This window comes from Carcharodon carcharias, chromosome 14, assembly GCF_017639515.1.
Source record: "Carcharodon carcharias isolate sCarCar2 chromosome 14, sCarCar2.pri, whole genome shotgun sequence".
Taxonomy (NCBI): Eukaryota; Metazoa; Chordata; class Chondrichthyes; order Lamniformes; family Lamnidae; genus Carcharodon; species Carcharodon carcharias.
In genome coordinates this window covers 131,247,326-131,273,781 of record NC_054480.1, presented here as the reverse complement: position 1 = coordinate 131,273,781, position 26,456 = coordinate 131,247,326, and the positions used below count along the sequence as shown (strand labels likewise).

Genomic DNA, 26,456 nt, shown 5'->3' with positions numbered 1-26,456 from the left:
GTTGAATTGCTGCAAGCAAGCATTACCGAGATCTCCCTGTCGCTTGCCATTTCAACACTCCACCCTGCTCTCATGCCCACATGTCCGTCCTTGGCTTGCTGCATTGTTCCAGTGAAGCTCAACGCAAACTGGAGGAACAGCACCTCATCTTCCGACTAGGCACTTTACAGCCTTCCGGACTGAACATTGAGTTCAACAATTTTAGATCATGAACTCTCTCCTCCATCCCCACCCCCATTCCGATTCCCCCCCCACCACTTTTTTTCCAATAATTTATATAGGTTTTTCTTTTCCCACCTACTTTCATTATTTTTAAATGTATTTCCAACCATTGTTTTATCTCTACCTTTTAGCCTTTTTTGATTCCTTCACCCCACCCCACTAGGGCTATTTGTACCTTGATTGTCTTGTTTTCTACCCTTAGCACATTCCTCAGATAATATCACCACCTTCAACACCTCTTTGTCCTTTTGTCTGTGACATCTTTTGGTTATCTCCACTTATCACTGGCCGTCGATCCAGTTCTACTTGTGTCCCCCCCCCCGCAAAACTAGCTTATAGTTCACCTCTCTTCTATTTTTACTTCTGTTGAAGGGTCATTTGGACTTGAAACGTTAACTGTGCTCCTCTCTGCAGATGCTGCCAGACCTGCTGAGTTTTTCCAGGTATTTTTGTTTTTGTTTTACTCATTATTTCATCCTCATTGACTTGTGTTGGCACATAGGCCGCCAATGCCTCATGTTGAAAATTATCAGACATTTTTGCATCTTTTCATGCCATGTCCTGATTTTTGTCTCTATAATTCCCTCGCCCCCGTCCCTGACACTGCAACCTCTACCATTCATTTCTAGTTTTTACTGTTTTGATTTCATTTCAAGTCTCATGCCATTGGTGGCCATAACTTCAGCTGACCCCAGAGTCTGGTGCCCTAGCCAAGTTTAACCCTCAACCAACATCACTTTAAAAAAATGATCTTGTCATTATTTTGTTGCTTTTTGTGTGATCCTGATTTTCCTACATTATAATAGTGGCTGCAATTTAACTGTATTTCAATGGCTGTACCACATTTGAGATGTCCTGATGTTGTGAAAGATGCTATATAAATACAAGCCTTTTCTTTCTTGTATTCTGGAATTCCATCCCTAACACCACCTCCAACCTCCCTGTCACCTCCTTAAAACCCAATCATTCTTCCAAGTTTTTGGTTGCCCCCTCCTAATAGTCCCTTCTTTACGCAGCTAGAAAGTAGTAGGTGTGGTCTTTTAAACACTTTGGGACATTTTTCTATATTAAAGGCGCAATATAAATGCAAGTTGTCTGCCTTTTTCTTTTTCTCTCATTTTAGAGCTGGTTGACCCTGCCATGTGTTTCCAGCTTTTACTGTTTCTTTTAAGTCTTCTTTGCCTCACTGTGATATTTTAAATGATTTAAGCCATTTCTGCTTCTCTAAGCAGTTGACAGGTTATTCAGTTCATTAACCACATTGGTGTTTGGAGTATCTGTTGTGCATTTCTAATCATTTCTGTTTTAATTTCAGATTTCCATCGCTTGAGTTTTTTTCTTTATTTCTCCTGCATACTGGTTTAGAATCCTTGAAACTAACATCTTCTAACAGTATAAGGTGCAATGCAAACTGGAGATTGCTGTTTATTTAATTGTCAAAATCACCTGAGTGTGGGACTGTGTTATAGGAAAGATGTTTGCTTTAATTCCTTTTGAGGATGAATCTTATATCTTATGACAATTGTGCAAATTAACTCAACATGTATGGCTCTGAAACCCATGAGTAACTTGAGTAATTGATGCATTTGTGCTTTCTTTTTGTTTTTAGTGCTTTGTGCTGACCTTAAACTTAGCCTAGAAACCCAATAATGACGGACAATAAACGGCTCGCGTATTCCATCATTCAGTTTTTACGTGACCAGCTCCAGTCTGGGAATCTGACTTCAGATGCTCAGGAGAGCTTAGAGGGTGAGTGACAAATATTTGGTGGGGGAAGGATGGTGAGAATTATAAACTGAGATGGAGTTAAAATTGAGCACTATAGCTCAACACCAGAGAACTTCCTTTTTTTGAAAAATCTTTGTGTGTGATTGTTTAGGATCAGAAAAAGTCCATTCCATTATTCCAGTCAGAGGTGGAGCGTGTACTAGTGTATCAATAGGGTAGCTCCCATGCATGGTCTTGCACTGAGAGAAGCACTGAATAGAGGTTGTCTCCCCATATGCAGAGGCAGAAAATAAGCTGATGCATAAGTAACCTGACTTGCAACTGCTATTGGGTGCTGTTTCTATTTGGACTAGCATTGGTGAAGAACTAAAATTGGGTTTCTAAATAAGTAATAACATGGGGACGTGGAGCTGAAATATAATAGACCTGAAAATGGGGAAGAAAGCAATTTCTAAAGCAGTCTGCAAAATTAAGAAAATTAACTTGTATTTAAATACAAGATATGACAACCCAGACATTAACAAATTTAAAACAGTTCAGTACCAAAAAAAATTAAGAGTAACTTGGCAGAAAATGTGAGATTTTCTGAAAGATCAAGTTTTGGTTTGAAGTGGAAAAAATTCAGTGGACTAAAATGCTAAGTTAATCAATGATTGTATTTTAAATGGTGGTCTGTGATCTTGACCCCAGTTGCAGTCCAGTGTTTGGAGACAGCTTTTGGCATCTCCATCGATAATGAGGATCTTGCTGTATCTCGGACACTCCCAGAGATTTTCACAGCTGCTGTTGGTGAGGTAAGAGTTGAATTTGAGAGACAAATTTAAGTGCACGACTTTCCTAAATTGATATTTACTTCTTTGATTATGTGGGCTTTCATTCCAAAAAATCTTTTCCTTTTTCAAAATATCTATCCATGTCTCTACTCCACACATCATCTTGGCAGGTGACAGGTTGATCTCTCAGCACTATAGGATCAAAATCTGGCCCTGGAGAGGGTCCAGAGGAGGTTCACGAGAATGATCCCAGGAATGAAAGGCTTAACATATGAGGAACGTTTGAGGACTCTGGGTCTATACTCGATGGAGTTTAGAAGGATGAGGGGGGATCTGATTGAAACTTACAGAATACTGAAAGGCCTGGATAAAGTGGACATGGGGAAGAAGTTTCCATTAGTAGGAGAGACTAGGACCCGAGGGCACAGCCTCAGAGTAAAGGGAAGACCTTTTAGAACAGAGATGAGGAGAAACTTCTTTAGCCAGAGAGTGGTGAATCTATGAAATTCATTGCCACAGAAGGCTGTGGAGGCCAGGTCATTGAGTGTATTTAAGACCGAGATAGATAGGTTCTTGATTGGTAAGGGGATCAAAGGTTACGGGGAGAAGGCGGGAGAATGGGGTTGAGAAGCTTATCAGCCATTATTGAATGGCGGAGCAGACTGGATGGGCCAAATGGCCTAATTTCTGCTCCTATGTCTTATGGTCTAACTGAAATCTAGTACTGTGTACAGACTCAGCACTCCCTAATGTAGGAGATTGGGAATACAAGTACTATGTTGCTGACAAAAATTGTTTGGAGGTTGTTAAATTTGGCAACACCAGCATCTGACTGAGCCATGTACACTAGGAAAGTCCTGCTCTATACTATTAGGTGGCCCGGACTAAGTTGGCTGTAAGCATGCTATAGCAGTCTTCAGCATGCCTCTGAGTTAGAGGGAAAATAATCGGTGTGTTCTGTTTTTGATCCATCAGGGAGTTGGGGCAGTCAGATAATGTCCAGTTTTGTTTTGGGTAACGTAAAATCTTTGTGTCCAGCGCCACTTGCTGCCGGTGCAATTATAGCCGCATAGCTACAAAAGCAGAAGAGGAAGGCAAAAATTGGAGGATAAAGCATGCTTTCAAACATATCCTTAGTCATTTAACCAATTTACTTCATTGGCAGTTTTGACCTTTTAGAATTAATAGCTGTGCATCATACTATGTTTTAAAGTATTAGTCATTCAATTAACATGGTACAACTCTCTCTTAAACACTAATTATTGCAGTTGGATGACCTTTTAATAATAAACAATATTCTAATTTTGCACTACTCCCTCCATTTCTCCCCTCCATGTCCAGTCATAAGCTTTTGTTTTATTCACGTTTATCTTTGCTGTTGTGACTTCTAAGTGATTGTGTAACTGGTGTGATCCATGAGCTAAATGCATCAGAAATAGAGCTTAACTGAAACCAAATAAAACACATGTTTCTTTGTTTATTTTCTGATTGGATGCCCTTCTATTCAACCATGTTATATTGAAAGTGCAGCAGTGCTTGAATAAAACTTAGGTTTCCTCCAGCATATTAGCAGACCCTACATCAAAATTGCATTGTGCTAGGCTAAAATTTGTGTGTATCCATCTGTCATTTATGAAATACTACCCAAGTCACTTCATCCTAGAAAAACATGTTTAAGATTCATTGCTCTCTGATATTGAGGCTGAATTTTGAGATGTGCGACACTTTTTCCCATGTTTGTTTGCAGGAGATACCGAATGTGACTGTGGACTCTGTGCCTACTTCTCCAACTGTTGAAGATATCTCAAAAGCTGAGCAGCTGAAAACTGACGGTAAAAATGATTGCATTCAGCTAATATTTATTATACTGTGTGTGTATTTCATCGCCCCTTGGAAACATAGAAAATAGAACCAGGAGTAGGTCATTCGGCCCTTTGAGCCTACACCGCTATTCAATATGATCATGGCTGATCCCCTATCTCAACACTGTACCCATACCCCTTGATTCCTTTGGAGTCCAGAAATCTATCTATTTCATTCTTAAATATAATCAGTGACTTGGCTCCCAAAGCCTTCTGTGGTAGAGCATTCCATAGGTTCAGCACCCTCTGAGTGAAGAAGTTTCTCTTCATCTCAGTCCTAACTGGTCTATCATGTAGCCTAATTTATTTACTAGATTAAACAATGGCTTCTTGCCAAGAACTTTTGCAAAGATTTTTGCAGAGGTAGTACAGCTTTTAGTGTTTAGGTGAGTAAATTTGCTAGATTGTCGGGTTAAAATTTTCACTCTACGGCTAGCAGTGAGCAGAGTTGTGACTTATCGGCCCACACAATCTTAGTTGTAAATCTCTTTTCAATTAACAAAAAATACTGCATGCAGCAACTTTTTTAATATGAAGGTTCAGAAAAAATATTGCAGGGCAGTAGGGAAATATCAGGGGAGTGAGATTAATTGGGTACCACAGAACTGGTACCGGCTGAATGGCCTCTTTCTATGCTGTATGATTCTGTAATAAGTTTGCTGCTTCCAGTTCTTGAACAGGACTATGTCAGAACCTCAGTGTGAGACCCCACTGAATTGTTGAATCTTGTGTAAGTAAAAGTACTTGAAAGAAAGCTTTTTCATCTTTGGCCATAGACAACCTGCAATCTCAGCTTTGCCCTTATGGTTTATGACCATTTGATATTTACTTTAATCACCCTCACTCAACTATTTTTCTTTTTATCTGAATTTTCAGTGTTAATGTTCACATGATTACACATTGAAAAATAATGTTGGAGCCATTCCCAATTATTCAAAATGTTCTGAAGCTTTGAATAACTGAAAGTTGGGAATTACAAGCTGTATGAAAAGGAGGAGGGGGTGCAGAGTATTAAACAGTTTGGAAAAGGCAGTGGGCTCAAGTTTAAAAGTGCCCAAAACCTTAAAAACTGTTTCTTTGGTTACAACTTGGGTCACAAAGGATAGCTGGGCTTCCTTAGGATACATGTAATTGATTCTGATTTTCTTTTCATCATTTAGGAAATGAACAAATGAAAGTAGAAAATTACCAATGTGCTGTGGATTACTACACAAAAGCCATTGAATTGAATCCGAGCAATGCAGTTTATTATTGCAACAGGTACAATGGATACTAGTTTTATTTCCTTCAATTCTGTGTCAACCTTTTGGATATGCATTCCAATTGTATATGGAACCTTTTATGTGAGCTGTGCTCTTTAGCAGAAAGGTTACTTCAAGAGTGAGCAATGAGCACATTGGGTGACATTTGTTATTTTGCCCCACAACCTTTGACTTTCTGGTACTATTTGCCAACCTGTCAAGAACAGTCATATCTACTGCTTCCATGTAACCAAGTTTTCCACCTTGCTTGGACACAGTCTGAGGAAATTGGGAATTAAATCAAGGGCTACGGTGGCAAAATGCTTGCTTGTTATTATAACAGTCCGCTGGGATTCTGCACAAACCACTTTGAGATGGGAAAGAACTTCCATTCAAAATCACCACCATGTTACATCCTCTGGCATCCCACAGCTCTTTAGTTATTTCTTTACACTTGAACTACATTCATATTATGTAGGCAAACGTGACAGCCAATTTACACTTAGGAAAGGAGTCAAGGAGTCCTTCACATGCAGACTGATCATTTTATACATTGAGTTGTGATCTGAAGGGATTGTGGAAGCAGATTCAATAACAACATTGAGAAGAGGATTGGATAAATATTAGAAGGGGAAAACTTTACAGGACTATGGGGCAAGATCAGCATGGTGGGACTATTGGATGGCCATACCAAAGAGCTGGCACAGATTCGATGGGCCGAATGCCCTCTTCCTGCCCTGTTGCGTTCTATGCCATGGACTTCCACATAGGGTAATAAAACAAAAACCTCGGAATTATTTCAGAAGCTGTTGCATGCTGTGATGGAGCAACTGGATGGATTAATTAGGTTGGTTTTGAATGCCTTCCTCATCCATATGTATCTTGTGAATGTTGAACATGAAAAATAGCAGGAAATAATTTTGATATTCAGGCCTGAGGTGCAGATTAGCGGTAAGAAGAAGATCTTCTGAAAACAGTTAATGGATGGCTAATTATAAGAAAGAAAGGGAAACCAGTAAAATAGAAAGTCAAGCTTGCGGTTGGTTTGAGATGTATGAAGGCTGCAGCATCTAAAACCGTAATGGCTGAGCAACCATAGTTTTTCTAGCTGCATGAGTATAAGATGGTTCAGATGTCTCTAACCTGCTTTATTACAGCAAATTCCAATACTACAATTTTCCAAGCTGTATTGGATGTAAACTGATCTGGTTTTACTAATCATCGTTTTGTGTTCTTTTGCAGGGCAGCGGCATTGAGTAAATTAGGAAACTATACTGGAGCAGTGCAAGACTGTGAAAAAGCAATAGCTTTTGATCCGAGCTACAGCAAAGCTTATGGCAGAATGGGGTGAATAGAATTTTTTTTAACATATTTCCCTTCTTCTCTACTCCTAAAGGTGCTGGTTTCATGAAAAACAATTCTGAGCACCTTCTACTCAAGTAGACACTCTTCATTTGCCAATATAAGCTAGTCAAACATGAGAGGGCATCACTTGCAAATTTGACCTCATCCTTACTACATGTCCACATGTTCATGGGAGATTACTGGCAAAGCAACAGGGAATCTTGGACTTTCCCCTTCACTAATCCAGGACACTGAAGGTAGTTGTGGCTCTACAGCCAAAGTAATTAATATCAACAAATTGGCACAGGCCATGGATGAAGCCTGGTCTGTATATTTGTTCACTGCCTTAACTAGTTAAGCCTTTGGAGATGTTGTTTAGCACCTGTAGCTATGAGCCTGTATCCATTGGAATTTAGAAGAATGAGAGGTGATCTTGTTGAAACGTAGAGGATCCTAAAGGGGCTTGACAGGGTAGATGCTGAAAGGATGTTTCTGGTTAAACCCCTTAGTTACTAGTAGAAGCAATAGGATTTTAACCCAGTCCATTGTTGGAGCTATCTGTATTAATGCCTACTAAATTTCACAGACTAACATTTTCTTCTTTGCTTAATTGAAGATGAAAAAGGAGAAGGAGCATTTATATAGCATCCTTAAATGTTGAAAAATACCCCGACATGCTCGAGAAAAACATAAGGAGCAAAAAAAAGCGGAGTCAAAATCTTAGTTGAAAAGCTGGGCCTTAAGGAGTAGAAGATTTATGGGGATGGGGCAAGTTACAGACTGATAAGAAAAATAATTTTCAATGAGGTGTTGTAGGTGTTTCAAGTTGGGTCATTGAAGGTAGAGGTTTGGATGAGCTGAAGTATATTGAGAGTGGAAGATAGAAGGCAGGCTTGAAGAGCATTGTAATAATCAAATCTGGAGCTGTCAAAGGCATAATGAAGGCTTTGGTGGTGAGTGGGTTGGTAAGAGTGGAGGCAAGGTGATGACAGAGATGGAATTCGACAGTTTACACAATAGTGAGGAACTGAGATCAGAAACTCAGATCTGAGTCTAGTAGGGTTGCAAACAATCTGCTTCAAACCAAGAAATTAACTGAGATGGAGATGAAGTTAGTGCAAGGGTTGACGACAGTGCAACCCTAACAGCTTTCATTCTGATTGCTAAAATTGCAGAAGGGTAGCTGGAAGACCTACACAGAAACCAATCGGTAGTAATATTAGCATGTATTAAATACCTAATTACCTACCTTCCTATCCCATAGCCTCTTAATTTATCTAGTTACGTGTTAAATCTTTAGATACTATCCCTGCAAAAACCATTGCCAAATTTAGAAGGTGCTTCAGTCTTTAACTGGATTGGACACACATTGAGAGTATGGGGTAAAAACAAAAACTGCGGATGCTGGAAATCCAAAACAAAAACAGAATTACCTGGAAAAACTCAGCAGGTCTGGCAGCTTCTGTGGAAAGGAACACAGTTGACTGTGTTTAACTCTTTTCTTCTCCGCCGATGCTGCCAGACCTGCTGAGTTTTTCCAGGTAATTCTGTTTTTGTTTTAGAGAGTATTGGAGTTGGTGGCAAGAAAATAGAAATAATGGAGAAGATAAAGCAAACCCATGTCAGTGTGAAAAAAACCATCTGGCCATCCCTGTTAATTTAAGCATAAGAGAAAACACTGGGTTCTCTGGCGTCATTGCTGCTGCCACCTGGTCATGAGCCTGGTCCTGTGGGAAACTCATGCTTGCGAACGAGCATCACCCAGAGTTCCGAATAACAGATTACTCAGGAAAATTCTTTGCTTAGTTTTGTGGCATAAATCAGAAAATTTAGGATCACTGTACTGTACAATAATTATTCTCAAATGTCAGCACTGACTAAAAATGTTTTAGTCCTATACAAACATAATTAGGAGGAGTAGGCCATTAGGCCCCTCGAACTTGCTCTGCCATTCAATAAGATCATGGCTGATCCGATTGTGGCCTCAACTCCACATTTCACCTGTCCCCAATAACCTTTGATTCCCTTGTTAGTTAAGAATTTATCTACATCTGCCTCAAACACTTTCAATATCCCTACCTACTGCTCTCTGGGCAAGAGAGTTCCATTGACTCACAACTCTTGGAGAGAAGAAAAATTCTCCTCATCTCCGTCTTAAATGGGAGACCCCGTATTTTTGAGCTGTGTCCCCTAGTTCTGGAGTCTCCCACAAGTATTGGAAGACTAAAACCATTGTCCTCGACGTTTGCACCAATTTCATCCCCTTCTCAGTTAATTTCTTGGTTGGTAGCAGATTGTTTGTGAATCCTACTGAGTTTCTGATCTCAGTTCCTCACTGTCATATAAACTGACGACTTCCACCTCTCATCACATTGCCTCCACCTTTAACAGCCCACCCACTACCAAAACCTTCATTATGCCTTTGACAGCTTCAGATTTGATTATTATAATGCTCTACCGGCACGCCTTCCATCTTCCACTCTCAATATACTTCAGCTCTTCCAAACCTCTGCTGCCTGTATCCTTTCCCATCACCTCTGCCCTCACTGACCGACTTGCAACACCTACAACACCTCATTGAAAGTTATTTTTCTTATGTGACTTGCCCCATTCCCATAAACCTTTTACCCCTTAAGACCCAGCTTTTCAACTAAGATTTTGACTCTGCTTTTTTTTGCTCCTTAGTTTTTCTGGAGCATGTCGGGGTATTTTTCAACATTTAAGGATGCTATATAAATGCTGCTCCTCCTTTTTCATCTTCAATTAAGCAAAGAAGAAAATGTTAGTCTGTGAAATTAGTAGGCATTAATACAGTATCCCCCCCCAGATAGCTCCAACAATGGACTGGGTTAAAATCCTATTGCTTCTACTAGTAAGTAAGGGTTTCAAGATGGTGGGGAAAGCAATGAAGCAAAGATCTGAAGTTCAGCATTTCTATTTGTAATAAACAAAATAAATAAACGAGATATTTACCGACTGTTGGCATAATATAATATCTTTTGTAATGGGCAAGAGTACCCTGGTTTGAACCCCCCCATCCCCTACCTTTGCTGGCAAATTCACTCTTTGGCTCCTCGTAGAGACTTACCCATTTCAGTAGAGATGTTAGACTCCACATGAAAGAGAAAAAAGATTCAAACTAAGAATAATAGCTTCTACTTCAACACTTGCTGTCAGCGGAACCACTGAGGCCGTCATGGTCAATTGATCCCAGTTGCAAATCTGTGAAGAGTAAAAGTATATTTGACTCTTCTAGCGTGTTTAAATATACTGTTTGTCATTGATGTCTATCAGGCTGCCGCAGAGCAAATGAGATACAGGTGTCACCTTGGCTTATTTGGGACAATAAGGACTTATTGCTTAAATCCTGGTGTGGGACTTCATTGCAGTGCTGAAAGAGCATCTGAAATCTGTCATCTTTTGCACCTTAAACCAAGGTCCATCTGCCTTTTTAAATGGAAACAAAAGATTCCATGATGCAATTTTTCCAATGTCCTGGCGAATGTTTTTCCTCAACTAATGGCCCGTTAACCTGTTTTTTTTTTTTGTCACTGGCTGCTTGTCAGTCCTTGCTATGATTGAACTGCAAAAATAATTCATTGGCTGTGAAGGACTTTGGGTGCGATAAAGTGCCATACAAATGGAAGTCGTTTTTTCACTTTTTGTAAAGTCCTGGCATGCGCATCCTGAAATTTTAACATTTTATATTTTCTATATCGTTCTGTAGTGGCGTTGTATATTCTAAGGATACAGAATGTGTTTTTGGCTGAATAAATACAGTTAATTGATTTGATTCATTTCAGGTTGGCTCTGGCTAGTCTAAATAAATATAGTGAGGCAGTTAATTACTACAAGAAGGCTCTGGAGCTGGATCCTGAAAACGAATCTTACAGAGCAAACCTCAATATAGCAGAACAGAAGATCAAGGATGCACCAAGTCCAGTAAGTGCTGAAAAATGAAATAGAATCTGCTCATATTGTTGTGTAATCCTGTGAGCATGCAAGATTTTAAGTTTGCACAAAAGCAAGATATTGTCTGAAATCAATTTTCAAGGGCCTACAGTAACATGAGTACAGTTTTATTTCAACAGTTCTGTGAAATGAGGGGAGTAAAGGAAGAGAGAGTGCTTTCAAGTCCAAGTATTCCTCTGTTCTATGTTCTCAATTTTTCTGACTTTTTAATCATTGATATTTTATTAGAAGTCAAATCTAAATGTCATATAAGTTCCTGAATAGGATACCCAGATAAAAAAATGAGTCCTTGCAGCAGGCCACTAAAGAAAAACTGTCCAGAGCGAGATTGTAGATTGAAATGTCAGTTCCACTTAGACCTAGGAGCCACCTGACTCTAGGACAGAGTTCTTCCAGCTGGCATTGCAGAACAAACATTCTACCCCTTTTATGTGTCTCTTTTTTAGAAATAGCTGTTAGAATTATTCAGAAATACGCTTTGTAAATGCTGTATGATCATGTGCATGATTTAGAATTTGCAAAGGAATTTTAGACCACCTCAGTATTACGTGCTTTGCTTGCTGCATGCAGAGGAATGGAAATTAAGTAGAGCTGGTCTTCGTGACAAATTTAAAAGCAAAATATTTCAAACTGACTCTGCAGAAAAATCATATGTCCACTATGGTGTTGAGTAACCAACAAATTCCCAGGTCTGTGCTGAGGTAGACAATTTTAGCAAGGACATTGTTAGGGGACATAATTATTCAGTGGTTGAGGGGAAAATTTCACTTATTGAACTGTATTCCAGCACATCCGAACCTATTTTATCCTGCTGGAAGGTTGATTTTGGTAGGACGACTAAAAGATGAGAAACTAAATGAGGTAGAAGAAATAAATATACATATAAAGATCCATGAAGAATTAAAAGCAGCAATGCAAGATGATAAGGCCATAGCTATTGCAAATTATTTACTTGGATTCATTTTTAGAAGAACAGATGACAAAAGTAGGGAGGTAATAAATTTATATATAATCTTAGTTAGATCACATTTAAATTATGGTCTCCACACAAGTGAAAGGATATTGAAGGACTGGAGAAAGTTTCATTCTCTCAGAAACATCCTTGTACATCTTTTCCGCACTATGAGGAAAGATTAAGTAAGCTGGGGCTCACTCTTCTGGATAAGAGGAGACCTGATGGTGATGATTTACAACCATGAAGGGGAATGATGGGATGGGCAAGCTGCCTTCAGTTGTGGATGACTCCATGACAAGGGGTCATAAATATAAGATGGTCACTAACAGATCAAATAAAGAATTTAGGAAGAATTTCTTCCCACCGAGAGTGGCAAGAATGGAACTTGCCACAACATGGAGTAATTGAAGAAGAGATCATTGATGCTTTTAAGGGAGACTTGATGTTTACATGAGGGACAAAGAAATATTGGGTATGTACACAGACTAACAAGTAATTAGAGTGGGAAAAGGCTCCTGTGGAGCATAAACACTGGCATCGACTAATTGTGCTAAATGGCCTGTATCCTGAATTGTGGATTCCATATAATTCTTTTCAATGTACATAAAACCTACACACAACATACAAACTATTAAATAACACCAACCTTTCACAATTATTTCAAAATTTTGTGGATGCCAGTAGGGATCTGAGCAACTTTGATTAGCCTGGTCATATTATGATGCATTGGTTTTAATTTTCCAAAATTCCCTAGATTCTGGGAAGATCCCATCAGATTGTAAAATAGTGAATGTGACTCCTCTTTCAAGAAAGGAAGGAGACAGAAAGCAAGAAACTACAGGCCAGTTAACAACATCTATCATAGGGAAATTGCTGACAATCTATTATTAAGGAGGTTATAGTAGGACATATAAGAAATCTCAACATAATCAAGCAGAATCAACACGGTTTTGTGAAAGGGAAATCATGTTTGACTAATTTATTAGAATTCTTTGAGGGAGTAACAAGAAATGTGGATAAAGGGGAACCTTTGGATGTGCTATATTTAGATTTCCAGAAAGCATTGACAAGGTGCCACATCAAAGGTTACTACACAAAAATAGCTCATGGTGCAGGGGATAACATATTATCATTGATAGAAGATTGGTTGGTTAACAGGAAGCAGAGAGTAGGGATAAACAGGTCTTTTTCGGGTTGGCAAGATGTGACGAGTGGAGTGCCACAGGGATTGGTGCTGGGGCCTCAACTATTTATAATTTATATCAATGACTTGGATGAAGGGACTGAAGGAATGGTTGCTAAATTTGCTGATGCCACAAGGTGGGTAGGAAACTAAGTTGTGAAAACGATGTGAGGAGTCTGCAAAGGGACATAAATAGGTTAAGTGAGTGGGAAAAAACTTGGCAGGCAGAGCATAATGTGGGAAAATGTGAACTTGTCCACTTTGGCAGGAAAAATAGAAAAGCAGCATATATTTAAATAGAAAGAGACTACAGAGCTCGTACAGGCAGATCTGGGTGTCCTGGTACAGGAATCAAGAAAATTTTGTATGTGGCTACAGCCAGTGATTAGGAAGACAAATGGAATAGTGTCATTTATAGCAAGGGGAATGGGATATAAAAGTAGGTATGTTTTGCTACAGTTGTACAGGGCATTGGTGAGACCACATCTCGAGTACCGTGTACAGTTTTGGACCCCTTATTTAAGAAAGGATATAAATGCCTTAGAAGCAGTTCAGAGAAGGTTCACTCGACAGATACCAGAGATGGAGGGGGAATGGTTATCTTATTGGAAAAGGTTGGACAGGCTGGACATGTTTCCATTTGAGTTTAGAAGAATAAAAGGTGATCTTATTGAGACATATATGATCCTGAGGGGGCTTGGGAGGGTGAATGCTGAAAGGATGCTTACCCTTGTGGGAGAGGCTAGAACTAGGGGGCGCTTTAAAAATAAGGCATCTCCCATTTAAGACAGAGATGAGAAAAAATGTTTTTGAGGGATGAGTGACTTAGGAATTCTCCAGAGACTGGTGGAGGCAGGGTCAATGAATATTTTTAAGGCAGAGTTAGATAAATTATGGACTAACAAGAGAGTCAAAGGTATCCGGGGGTCGGGGGGGTGGGTGGGGGTTGCAGTAGGCGGAATGTGGAGTTGAAATCGCAATCAGATCAGCTACGATCTTATCAAATGGCAGAGCAAGCTCAAGGGACCGAATGTTCGTATTGGAGTTAGGCTCTTATTGAACGACTGGTCATTTTTGACTACCATTCATGGTAAGAGTTACACTCCTAGGCTATACCCTCTAGAACATTCTGGATAAAACTCTCCACATCTCTTTCAACTCAAAACCAATCTTGTTTTGAAGCCTTTGGTCACCTCTCCTGATCCTTTATCACTTTTTATCTATCTTGTTGTCCTTTTCCCTTACCCCTTCCAAACATGCTTTGAGTGTTTTCTCTTTGAAAGGTATATAAATGCAAGCTGTTGTTCAATAGTGGAATGAATCCTGAAATCTATGCAAGTGTAGTGGAAGAGGAGTCAGCCCTTTTATGTCATTCCAGTATGGACATAAACACAGTGCCATTTTGTGCGCTCTACTTTGCAACCAACTTCGCCTCTAATTTTCTCTTATCATGTGTGGCCTATTCATTTCAGTATGTGGGGTCTTTAAATTTTTTTTGTCTGTCAGTGGATGTACAGTAACTTAATGGGTCCAACCTGTATTTGGTTGCTGCGTAGCCAGCTCAAAGGGAACATTGTTTGCAGCTCCTATTTTTTGATGAAGGACGAGTTTTATACTTGGTGTTGTTTTAGCTGGGAGCAACAGGAAGGCAGAGGGAGAATAAGGAAACATTTGCAGGGAGTAGATGCAGTCAAGTATCTTGTAACTTGTTGAACAGGAGTTAGAACTTTTTTTTTCTATCCAAAATGGGATGGTTCTATTTGTGAGCAGAGAATAGTTCACTGTTGCATTTCAAGCTTAGCAGCTGACTGGGACGTGGTTTCGCCATACAGTTGAGTGGAATTGTTTTCCAGAATGCATGTGCCCTCGACTTCATGTCGGTCTTCCTTCCCTGTTCCACGCAAAAACATGACCTCTCGCTTTAGCTCACAAGAGTATTTGTTCTTCTTCCCCCAGACAGGAGGCAGCGGTGGGTTCGATCTGGCAAGTTTACTGAATAACCCAGGCTTCATGAATATGGTAATTTTGCTGCTTGGTCTTTTTTTTTTACTTTATTTTTATGGTTTTATGTTTATTTTCCCAATCAGTTGCTCCTACAAGACCGCTCCGCTACCCCCCCCCCCCCCCCCCCCCCCCCCCGGCCCCCCGCCCCACTCCTCAATTCCCCACCGCCCATTCCCCCAAATAACCTTCCCCTGTTAGGTGAAGAAATTCTGAATATGTCCCACTACTGCTCTGCGGTCAGTTGTTTTCTGTTTGGCTGAAATGGACAATCTGCCTGATTACTTGCTAGTCTCGTAGAGGGATCATTCCATTCATGGTATTCCTCCTACAGACCTTGGTGGGAGCTGCTGATGGAAAATGTTGTCACTAGGATCCCCATCTGGTGCAAGTGTACAATCTTCCTACCAGTGTACACTTGTACTTTCTGATGCTGTCACCATTTGATTCCATTTTTTCCTTCCAGTGTTGGGTTGCATCTGGGATAGAGTACTTGTGCCGAACCACAATAGGGTGAAGTACAGATATATACAAGTTGATGGGTGATGGGGGTAGATCATGATGACAAATGTATTGCCAACATCAAGCATGTTGACTTGAGCATATTTGTTCCAACAAATAGCCAGTATAGCCTAGTAACAATAGATCATCTCAGCAATGTAACAAGGAAGCAGACTCAGCACTCTAAACTTGTCCAAATTTGGTTGGAAGACCAGCCCTACAAGTAGGAGGGCATCATACCAAGTAAAAAGCTCTTTGCTTTGAATGTCATTTGCATTTTGTAATATACAATATTTTCTATTTTTGAATCCTTAAAAGAAACTTCGATCTGCAAAAGAAGTTATTTAATTGTGCAAAAAAACCCAAACGTACAAGAAATAATTTTAGTTGACCTAAGTGATTTCTCAATGATTTCCTCTTCTAGGCATCAAATCTAATGCAGAATTCGCAAGTACAACAATTGTAAGTTTCTCTTTCAATGGTTTGTCTCTTAGTTACAGTTAATTCTGAGATTTTTGTATTCATTGAATGATTTATTTGCAATTCCGTTGGACAGAATGTCTGGAATGATGTCTGGGTCCTATGGTCCAGTAGGAGCTGGGGGAGCAGGACCTGGGACAGGAGCCAATGATATTGCAGGCCTCATCCAAGCGTGAGTTTGCTTTACATTCTTGCCCTTCTGCCTTTATTACAAGCCAAACAAATCTTTCATAATAGGCTTGCAACCAAAGGTCAACTGTCCACCTCTCTGCACACAACTAAATTCCACTTGCTGCTTTTATTTCTATCCTTGAAGGATTCCAATGGTTTTCTGGTCACCTTTCACCTCCTTCCATTCCACCCTTACTCTTTAAAAAGGTGACACATACTGCCCCTTCCTCTCTATTGCCGTTTTATGCACACATATGCAACTGACATCTGATGCCTGATGAGAAGGCAAAAACTGAGCAGTAAATGCTTAATACCAGCAGCACAGCAAATGTTTTGATAGTAATGACAGCAAGAAGGGATGTTACTGCATAATTATTCCATCTTGAAAGATGTTTCAGTGAAGCACAAAATGAGGCATCTATCATAGATTACTGGTCATTTTGTATATAAAGGAATAGGCCATTCAGCCCATCAAGCTTATTTCACCATTCAGTCAGATCATGGTTAATCTGTATCGTAACTCTATCTTCCCATCCATATTTCATAATACATGATATCTTTGCTTAACTTCAAAACTGAGGTAGATTTTTTTTATTATCAAGTGACTTAGGCTGGATAAAGTTGGAGGAGAGGGCAGAAATTTTCAGATTTTCACTGCTTTGTGTGAAAAGATCTCTTCCCGACCTCACCTTTATCCTAGCTCTAATTTTAAGGTTACGCTATCCCATGAGAGGAATTAGTTTTTTTTCTTTCTATCCTATCAACACCTTTGATCGTCTTAAACACATCAATTAGATCACCCCTTAATCTTCTGTACTTAGAATCATAGAATGATACAGCAGAGAAGGAGACCTTTTGGACCATTGTGCCTGTGGCAGCTCTTTTGTAGCTATCCAATTAATACCCCTACCCACTCTTTCCTGAAAGCCTTTTGAATCTTTTTCTTCGATAATTTATCCAATTCACTTTCAAATGTTACCATTGAAACTACTACTACCAACCTTTCAAGCAGTACATCCCAGATCACAGCAACTCACTGTGTGTTTCTCTTTTTAAAAATGATTGTCTCAATACCTTTTGTTCTTTTGCCAATCATTTTAAATCTGTGGCCTCTGGTTTCCAGCCCTTCTGTATTTCATTAAATAGTCGTTTGGTAGTACAGAACTTGGGTATTGCTGACAAAAAGACTTTTTTTGTCGAAGCTTTTCGTCTTGCACTCATCAGGACAATTCACAAGAAAATACCAATGTCAGGAGAACAACATATTTTTACTGTATGAAAGATCCTATATAAATGGAAACTACTTCTGCTTGTAGACTCTTCTGTGTCATTAATCTGAAAACTGTGTTGAATTGTAAAGTAAGTATCTGTGATGGGCATCTACTCTCATTTGGGTGACTTCCAACCCCAGGTACATTGGGCTGCCATGCAAGATTACTGGGTTAAGGACTTGTTACAACAAATGCTTTATAAGCTCGTAAGTTCAAAAGCTGGCATGTTGACTGCCTCTGTACTTGTAGTAACCTGTGAACAAGTCATATAGAAATTGATAGGATATTGACTGTATCAGGTAACTTGGCCCCCATCTATTGCCAGTGTTGTTTTCAGATATCCAATGGGAAGGATGTTTGGGGGAGTGGGGGGAAGATTGTCTCGAGCAGGTGAGTGGTATGGAGTCTACATAAATCATGCCCCATTTCTATTGTGACTAGCTTTATTTTTTTCTTAAACCCAGAGGACAGCAGTTTGCACAGCAGATGCAACAGCAGAATCCAGAGCTAATTGAACAGTTACGGAGCCAAATCCGGAGCCGAACCCCCAGTGCCAGCAACGAGGAACAGTCCTAACAGAAGGCAACATGAGTGCTGTTTGACAGTGAGTTGGGGATGTAGGCAAATACAGAAGCTTACTTCAGGGATATGAGAAAACAGCATTGTCAGTCAGGAAGCCTGATTCAAAGTTTTCTTGAATTTTTTTCTCACTTAATTAAAACGATTACTAGAGGTACATTTTTAGTTGATTTGCAATTAGCAACAAAATCGGTGTGAATGCAAAGTGCTTTGCTACTTTGTGGGTAGCAAAGAGTCAAATGTACAAAAGCCATTGAGGTTGTAGGGCTTTAACCAGGAGAAGATACTTAAGATGAGACAAAGATCAAACTAAGGCAGAAGTTTCTTAATTCTACTGTCTGGTACTCTCTATAAACCCTTGGCCCTTCTACTTCCCTCTGCATTCTAAAAGCCTGCTGACGGTCTCTATGACCAAGTATTTAGTTTCCTCTTAACTCATATCCCCTCAAGCCTGCTCTGCCATTCAATAAGAGCATGGCTGATCTGCTAGTGTTTCAAACTCCATATTCCCATCTACCCCCCGATAAACTTAGATTACAAGAATCTATCTACCTCTGCCTTAAAAATATTGAATGACCCCGCATCCATTGCCTTCTGAAACATAGAGTTCCAAAGTTGCACAACCCATTGAGGGGGAAAAAATTCTCATCCCTGACCTAAAAGAGCAACCCCTAATGCATACTCTGTTTGCATAAATGGCTGTTTTTCTGATTGGCAGGTTGTGATGAATGGCATCTTGCAGGGGTCTGTGCTGGGGCCTGAATTTTTTACAATTTATATCAATAACTTGGAGGAGGGGAGGGATGGCATGGTAGCTAAATTTGCACATGACACAAAGATAGGCAGGAAAGAATGTTGTGAAGAGGACATGAGGTAGTAGACGGATTATAGATTGAATGAGTGAGTGGGCAAAAATCTAGCTAATGGAGTATAATGTGGGAAAATGTGAAGTTATTCACTTTGGCAGCAAGAGTAAAAAAGCAGAGTATTAGTTAAACAGAGAACGACTGCAGAATTCTGAGGTGCAGAAGGACCTAGGTGTTCTAGTATGATTCAAAAAGTTAGTATGCAGGTACAGTAAGTAATTAAGAAGACTAATGGAATGCTATCCTTTATTGCGAAAGGAATTGAACACAAAAGTGAGGATGTTATGCTTCAGTTATACATGGCATTAGTGAGACCATATCTCGAATGCTGTGTGCAGTTTTGGGCTCTTATTTAAGGAAGGATGTAAATGCCTTGGAGGTGGTTCAGAGGAGGTTTACTAGGTTCATACCTGGACTGAGCGGATTGTCTTATGAGAATAGGTTGGACAGACCAGGCTTGTTTCCACTGGAATTTAGAAGAGTGAGGATTGACTTGGGTAGGAAGACTACAAGGTAGGATAGTTGATATACAGTAGCAGATATTTAAGGCAATATTCAATTCCCCCCAAGTAAAATATATCCCATTGAGGAAGAAAGATGACAAGAGGTTGAAAAAGCATCCATGACTAAGCAGGGAAGTTAAAGATAACTTAAAGGCAAAAACTCAGGCATACCAAATTGCAAAGGTCAGTGGCAGGCTGGAAGATTGGGAAACTTTTAAGGATCCACAAGGGGTTACTAAAAAACATAATAAAAAGAACAAAGGTAAATTATGAAAGAAAACTAGCACAAAATGTAAAAACTGATAGCAAAAGCTTCTACAAGTATATGAAAGGAAAGAGTGTAGCTAAAATGAATGTTGGTCCCTTGGAGGACGAGACTGGGGAGTTAATAGTGGGGAACGCAGAAATGGCAGAGATGCTTAATCAATATTTTGCCTCAGTTTTCACAGTGAAGGACACTAGTACCACCCCAATAGTAACAGGTAGTGCAGAGAATATAGAGAAGAAGGAACTTAGAACAATCACCATCACTAGAGAATAAGTATTGAGCAAACTATTGGGATTAAAGGGTGACAAGTCCCCAGGACCTGATGGCCGATATCCCAGGGTCTTAAAGGAAATGGCAGCGGAGATAGTGGATGCATTGGCTACAATATTCCAAAATTCCCTGGATTCTGGAAAGGTTCCAGTGGATTGGAAAAAATGGTAATATAATGCCCTTATTCAAAAATTGGGGGAGGCAGAAAGTAGGAAACTATAGACCAGTTAGTTTAATGTCTGTCGTTGGGAAATTGTTGGAATCCATTATTAAGGAAGTAGTAATGTGGGGCATTTGGAAAGTCAAAATGCAATCCATCAGAGTCAGCATGGTTTTATGAAGAGTAAATCATGTTTGACTAATTTGCTAGAGTTCTTTGAAGATGTGACAAGCAAAGTGGATAATGGGGATGTTGTATATCTGGACTTCCAGAAGGCCTTTGATAAGGTGCAGCACAAAAGACTAATACACAAGATAAGATCACACGGAGTTAGGGGTAATTAGTTTGGATAGAGGATTGGCTAACCAACAGAATGCAGAGTCAGGATAAATGGGTCTTTTTCTGGATGGTAAGCTGTAACCAGTGGGGTTCAGTCCTTGGACCCCAACTATTTACAATCTATATTAATGACTTGGATTCAGGGATAGAAGGTACTATAGCTAACTTTGCAGATATCACCAAAATAGGTGGGAAAGTAAGTTACAATGAAGAAATAAGAAATTTACAAGTAGATGTGGACAGGTTAGGTGAATGGGCCAAAATTTGGCAGGTGGAGTTTAACGTGGATAAGTGTGAGGTTATCATTTTGTTCGGAAGAATAAAAAGGCGACTTATTATTTAAAGGAGAGAAACTTCAAAATGCATCAGTGCGGAGGGATCTGGGTGTCCTCGAGCATGAATTGCTGAAAGTTAGTATGCAGGTACAGCAGGAAGGCAAATGGAATTTTGGCATTTATTGCTAAAGGAATAGAGTATAAAAATAGGGAAGTGTTGATGCAGCTGTACAGGGCATTGGTGAGACCGCACTTGGAGTACTGTGCACAGTTTTGGTCCCCTCACTTGAGGAAGGATGTAGTTGTACTGGAGATGGTTTAGAGGATGTTCACTAGATTGATTCCAGAGATGCGGGGCTTGTCTTATGAGGAGAGATTGAGCAGTTTAGGCCTATACTTGCTAGAGTTTAGAAGGATGAGAGGGGATCTAATTGAGGTATATAAGGTGCTAAAGGGGATAGACAAAGTAGATGTGGAGTAGATGTTTCCCCTTGTGGGGCATTCTAGAACGAGAGGCCATAGTTTTAGGCAATGGGGTGGTAGATTTAAATCAGCGATCAAGAGGAATTATTTTTATCAAAGGGTTGTGAATCTGTGGAATTCACTACCTCAGAGTGCAGTGGATGCTGGGATGCTGAATAAATTTAAGGAGGAAATAGACAGATTTTTAATTAGTAATGGGTTGAAAGGTTATGAGGAGATGGCGGGAAATTGGAGTTGAGGCCGAAGTGAGATCAGCCATGATCATAATGAATGGAGGGGCAGGCTCAAGGGGCTGAATTGTCTACTCCTGCTCCTAGTTCTTATGATTAAACTATATAAGATCCTGAACAGTCTTGACAAGATGGACGTGGAAAGGATGTTTCCTTTTGTGGGTGAGTCCAGAACTAGGGGGCACCGTTTTAAAATTAGGGGGTCATCCGTTTAGGACAGAGATGAGAATTTTTTTCTGCAGGTTGTGCGGCTTTGGAACTCTTCGCCTCAAGGCAGTAGGGGTGGCATCATTGAATATTTTTAAGGCAGAGGGAATCAAAGGTTACCGGAGGTAGATGGGAATGTGAAATTTGAAACATACACAGGTCAGTCACTACCTTATTGAATGGCAGAGCAGGCTCCAGGGGCCAAAGAGTCTACTTCTCCTATTTTGTATGTTCTTACGTTCAATATGTTCCTCTACAAAACAGCTTAGAATATTTTTAACTTAAAAATGTTGCATTCATATAAACTGTTGAGAAATAAACTTGCACAAAACATTTTATTCACTGAACCAGATGAGGAAGTGCCTTATCTAGGACTTTATCCTTCAATGCCTTAGGGAATACACTATCATCTGTCTTGTCTGAATGTTAAAAGTAAAATCACTGCGTAGTCCAAGGACAAGAGATCTAATCTTCAAACACACTGGAAAAGCAAGAGAGAAAAAAAAAGGGAGCAACATTAGAATTTAAGATCCTGAGAATCCACAGGTTATTCAGCATCTGAGAATTGGAAATGTTGAGGCTTCTAGATGCTGCTCACCTGTGCATTTCCAGCATTTTCTGATTTTTTTTTTTATTGGTCAAGTATTTTGATTCTGGCTTAGCTAGTCACAGTAATAGTTTTTTTTAATTCATTCATGGCCAGGCCAGCATTTATTACCCATCCCTAACTGGCCTAGTTCAGAGAGCATTTAAGAGTCAACCACATTACTGTGGACCTGGAGTCATGTGTAGGCCAGATCAGGTTAAAACAGCAGAAAGGGGCATTAGATGGGTTTTTACAACAATTGTCAATGGTTTCATGGTCACCATCAGACTTTTAATTAATTGAATTCAAATTCTACCATCTGCCATGGTGGGATTCGAACCCAGGTCCCTAGAGCATTACTGGGTCTCTGGATTACTAGTCCAGCAACAATACCACTACGCCATCGCCTCTCCCAGTGGTAAATGTTCTGATGTTCTGTCCTTGTCCAAGTATACTGCTTTTGATGAATCCCACCCAAGGCTGATAAGTGTACGTGTGTATGGCTGACAGATGAGGACACATTGGGCTTGGTTGTGATGCCCTCTGTAATTAAATGGCCTGCAGACTCTTGCTAATGAAGGAATGTCCCTTTACACGCCATGGAAGGGGGGTGACTCGCCAGTGGAGCCGCATCCCTGCAACATTAGGAAACTGGAAGAAAAGAATGATTTTTTAAAAATCAATTAGATGACCTGTTTGTGATTGAAAACCTGAAATCCTTTGAATAAGATTTTGTATGTGGATTAATTCTTGGATGTTAATTTTACAGGTGATGTGCATCAGTCCAACCCTTACTACTACAAATTGAAGTCGCTTGTTCTTCACTTTGCCATCAGGAACTTGAAGTAATGATTTGTACTGTCACTTGCATGTTCAGGCGGATCTTTAAAGCGGAGAGCTGACAATTTGTAAATACGGAATTTAAAAAAAATACTGGGTTTCAAGCTTGCAAAAACCACTAATTGACCTTTTTGTGGAATTTATGTATTGAGCTTTCTGTGATTCTCTAAAGTTTTAATCAGAATGTTCACAGAGGAACACATAGCTGCTCGTTAGCTTCTCCAGAACGTCTGTCATCGTGTAAGATTCTACTGTTCTTCTTAAAAACAACAGAAGCTAAAAGCAGTGGCTCCATATCTCGCCTTCTCAATACTGACATTTTTTTGTCTGAAACATTGTTTTCCAGCATTTCGTCTGTTCAGGAGAATGGAACAGCAGAAGCCATATGTATAAATACAAACTAATTCAGCTTACAGTGTGATTAACATCACTTGTGTTTTTCATTCATGTAGGCTTTTTAATGTCGCAGAAGATGTTATGAAAATAATAGAAGGATTTGTGCATAGTCTTTTTAAACTTAACTGTTTGAAAACAAGAGGTGAACATGAAACTTAAATTGTCCCCAGGAGTAAAATGGTGAAACTTTTCTCAGCTTGAGAAATCATTAACATTACCAGCTTGACTGAGATCAACTTCCAGTTTGTAGTTGATTTATTTTAGGGAATGCTTTTGCAGAGTAAACTCCAGGAGCTGTGGGGGTGGTGGGGGGGGGAAGCATCCATATCTTATTTAAAATCTATTTGACCACTTATGATTGGTGAAGTGTGCTAGTATGGTGGTGTCAGTCACGGTTGGGGACAACGTGACTGTTCCCAACACTACCAAAACCTCACATTTTCTGAGGATTGAGCATGTAATATGCATTGTTCTAGCTGTAGGAATAAAAGGTCTTCATGAGCAGCCAGTGTTTGTGGCCGATACTTGCTGATAAAAGGCAAGAACAAATAGAATGGGAAAGCTTCCACTTTGTTCACTCGATATCAAGCTTAAATTTCTGTAGCTGCTTGGTAGTGCAGAACTTGAGTATTGCTGAAAATAGAGACATGCTGCTGAAGCTTTTCATCTTGCACTCATCAGGACAGAATCGCGAGAATACCATATCTCCAAGGGAGCAACAATATACTGCATGAGAAGAGGGTGCTGGTTGGTTTGTAAGTGGACTCTGTTAGAGGCATTGCCAGTGAGAATGTACCAGGGAACAGTTAACAGCCAAGCTTTCATTTAAATTCAAACCAGGCAAGTCGACTCTGGTCAAAGCATTGCAATAGGGAATGAATCAGGGAATGTTCCCCAAGATTTTGTTTAGTTGAAAAGGCGTAATATGTGGACATGTCCTTTCTGTCTACAAAGGAAGGGGCCCCATGTATGTATATATGTAGCTTGTAGCACATGTAAGTGAGTCACATTGCATGCCTGACTATCTTAAATTGGTTGTTAATGTAATTAGCACAACTGTGATTGGACAACACCTACTAAACAATCACTGAATCACATCTAATGTTGGACACTATGTTCTGAGTTTTGCAAACATGGGCTGGTTGACTATTATAGTTGGTACTTTGCCTATTGCGAATAGTGGAAGTGACGTGCTGTTTGATATGATCCACTGTCGTTGGGACGTATGGCCTACACACCTGGCATCAGACTGGTACTGAAGTTCATATACCACATTTGTGAGGTAGGCAGAATGTCTTTTTGGCTTGACGGCAGCACCCAATTAGACAATTCCACTCGTGTTGCTACTGTATAGTAGCAGCGTGAACCGGCTAGCTTCACTTGTTGCTGAAGTCTACCTCAAATTACCCTGGAAGGGTAAGGCGTCTCAAAAATTTGACAAGACAAAGCTTTGACAGCATGTCTGTTTTTCAGTTATACTTAAATTTCTGTACAGCTTTGGAATTTTTAAAATATATATATATATATATATATATATATATATGCATAAGGAATTCATGGAAGTGTTTTGGTGTCCTTTTTGTGCACATATATTCAGCCAGTGCCACATGGCCAAGACCACTTGTTTGCACTTTTGACAGAAAATAGACAACGCAAGCCTAAAATGCCGATGAAAGTCCCTGTAATAAATTTGATTTATCCAGTCAATAGTAAACTAGTGGCTTTAATGAATTAATTCTAAACTTACTGCATCACAGAGTGTAAACAGCAATACATTGGTTTAAAAAGGAAGCCTGGAGTCCCATGTCTTAATTGAATTTGACTTATTTGGTCACTGTAAATACTGTTTCTGCAAGTAGGATCTGTTCCAAGGCATGGGTGTCCCAAATATTCAGTCTTGTTAAACCACGGAGTCATCGGGGGGCCTAGGATTTATCTAACAAAGGAACAACAGTGCTCTGAACAGTCCTTTCTAAACAATCTGGGTCTTAAATTGTGAACAGGACAAACCAGCAAAGAAGGAATAATAAAACAATTAAGATCGAGGGGTTTTGAGTGCCAGGCCACCCCTGTTCTTGATTCACAATATTCTAATATTCTAAGGATTGGTTAATTGTAAATATTTGTTATTTTACACATTTAATGAAAACACACATTCCTGGGAACTGAATCCACACACACTGCAACTTCTCAAGTTCCTTGATCCCATTTAGTGTAATCAGCAGTTAAAAGTTAATATTGAAGCAGGGTTTCAACCCGCCAGATGGTAGGTAGTGTTTTATCATTTGTAACTATGAAAATTAATACTTTGTCGTAAACATACTGCTACACAGACTAATCTGCCTTCATAGATTTGTATTATTTTTAAAGAAAATAGTTGGGCTGAGAGGTGCAATGTTTGTTTAATCCATACAAGAATCCAAGACTTAAAATATTAGAATTTTGTCATCTCAGGATCGCATTGTGTAAAACAGTAACAGATAAAATTCTGTACAGCAGTTCGGTTTGTTGTGGAGTTTGTCTTTAGAAAACTCTTCTTTTGTTTGGGATGTGGCTTTGAGTTCTAATGCAAAGTGACAGATCAACACCTTTCTCATATTTCCCCTCCAATTTTCTTACTTTCCCAAAGCTGTAATGCAATAAAATGCATTTAACAGATAGGTAAATTCTGGGTTGCCCTCTAGCATCCAAATCTAAGTGCCATTCTTCAGACCACAATTCTGCCTTGTTTGGAACCTATGTGTACATTT

General features: G+C 39.6%; 1 protein-coding gene across 1 annotated transcript in view; it reads left to right on the top strand.

Annotated features, from left to right (window-relative positions):
* Window positions 1-23,723, top strand: part of LOC121286883 (small glutamine-rich tetratricopeptide repeat-containing protein alpha-like) — a 36,881-nt gene extending 13,158 nt beyond the window's left edge. The window contains exons 2-12 of the mRNA XM_041204095.1: window positions 1,832-1,971; window positions 2,641-2,744; window positions 4,471-4,555; window positions 5,746-5,845; window positions 7,069-7,173; window positions 10,974-11,112; window positions 15,237-15,299; window positions 16,207-16,244; window positions 16,339-16,434; window positions 18,169-18,308; window positions 23,240-23,723. Of these exons, the coding sequence (XP_041060029.1) occupies window positions 1,872-1,971; window positions 2,641-2,744; window positions 4,471-4,555; window positions 5,746-5,845; window positions 7,069-7,173; window positions 10,974-11,112; window positions 15,237-15,299; window positions 16,207-16,244; window positions 16,339-16,434; window positions 18,169-18,280 (942 nt within the window). The 5' untranslated portion in view covers window positions 1,832-1,871 and the 3' untranslated portion in view covers window positions 18,281-18,308; window positions 23,240-23,723. The remainder of the gene's footprint in view (window positions 1-1,831; window positions 1,972-2,640; window positions 2,745-4,470; window positions 4,556-5,745; window positions 5,846-7,068; window positions 7,174-10,973; window positions 11,113-15,236; window positions 15,300-16,206; window positions 16,245-16,338; window positions 16,435-18,168; window positions 18,309-23,239) is intronic.
* Window positions 23,724-26,456: the final 2,733 nt, after the last annotated feature.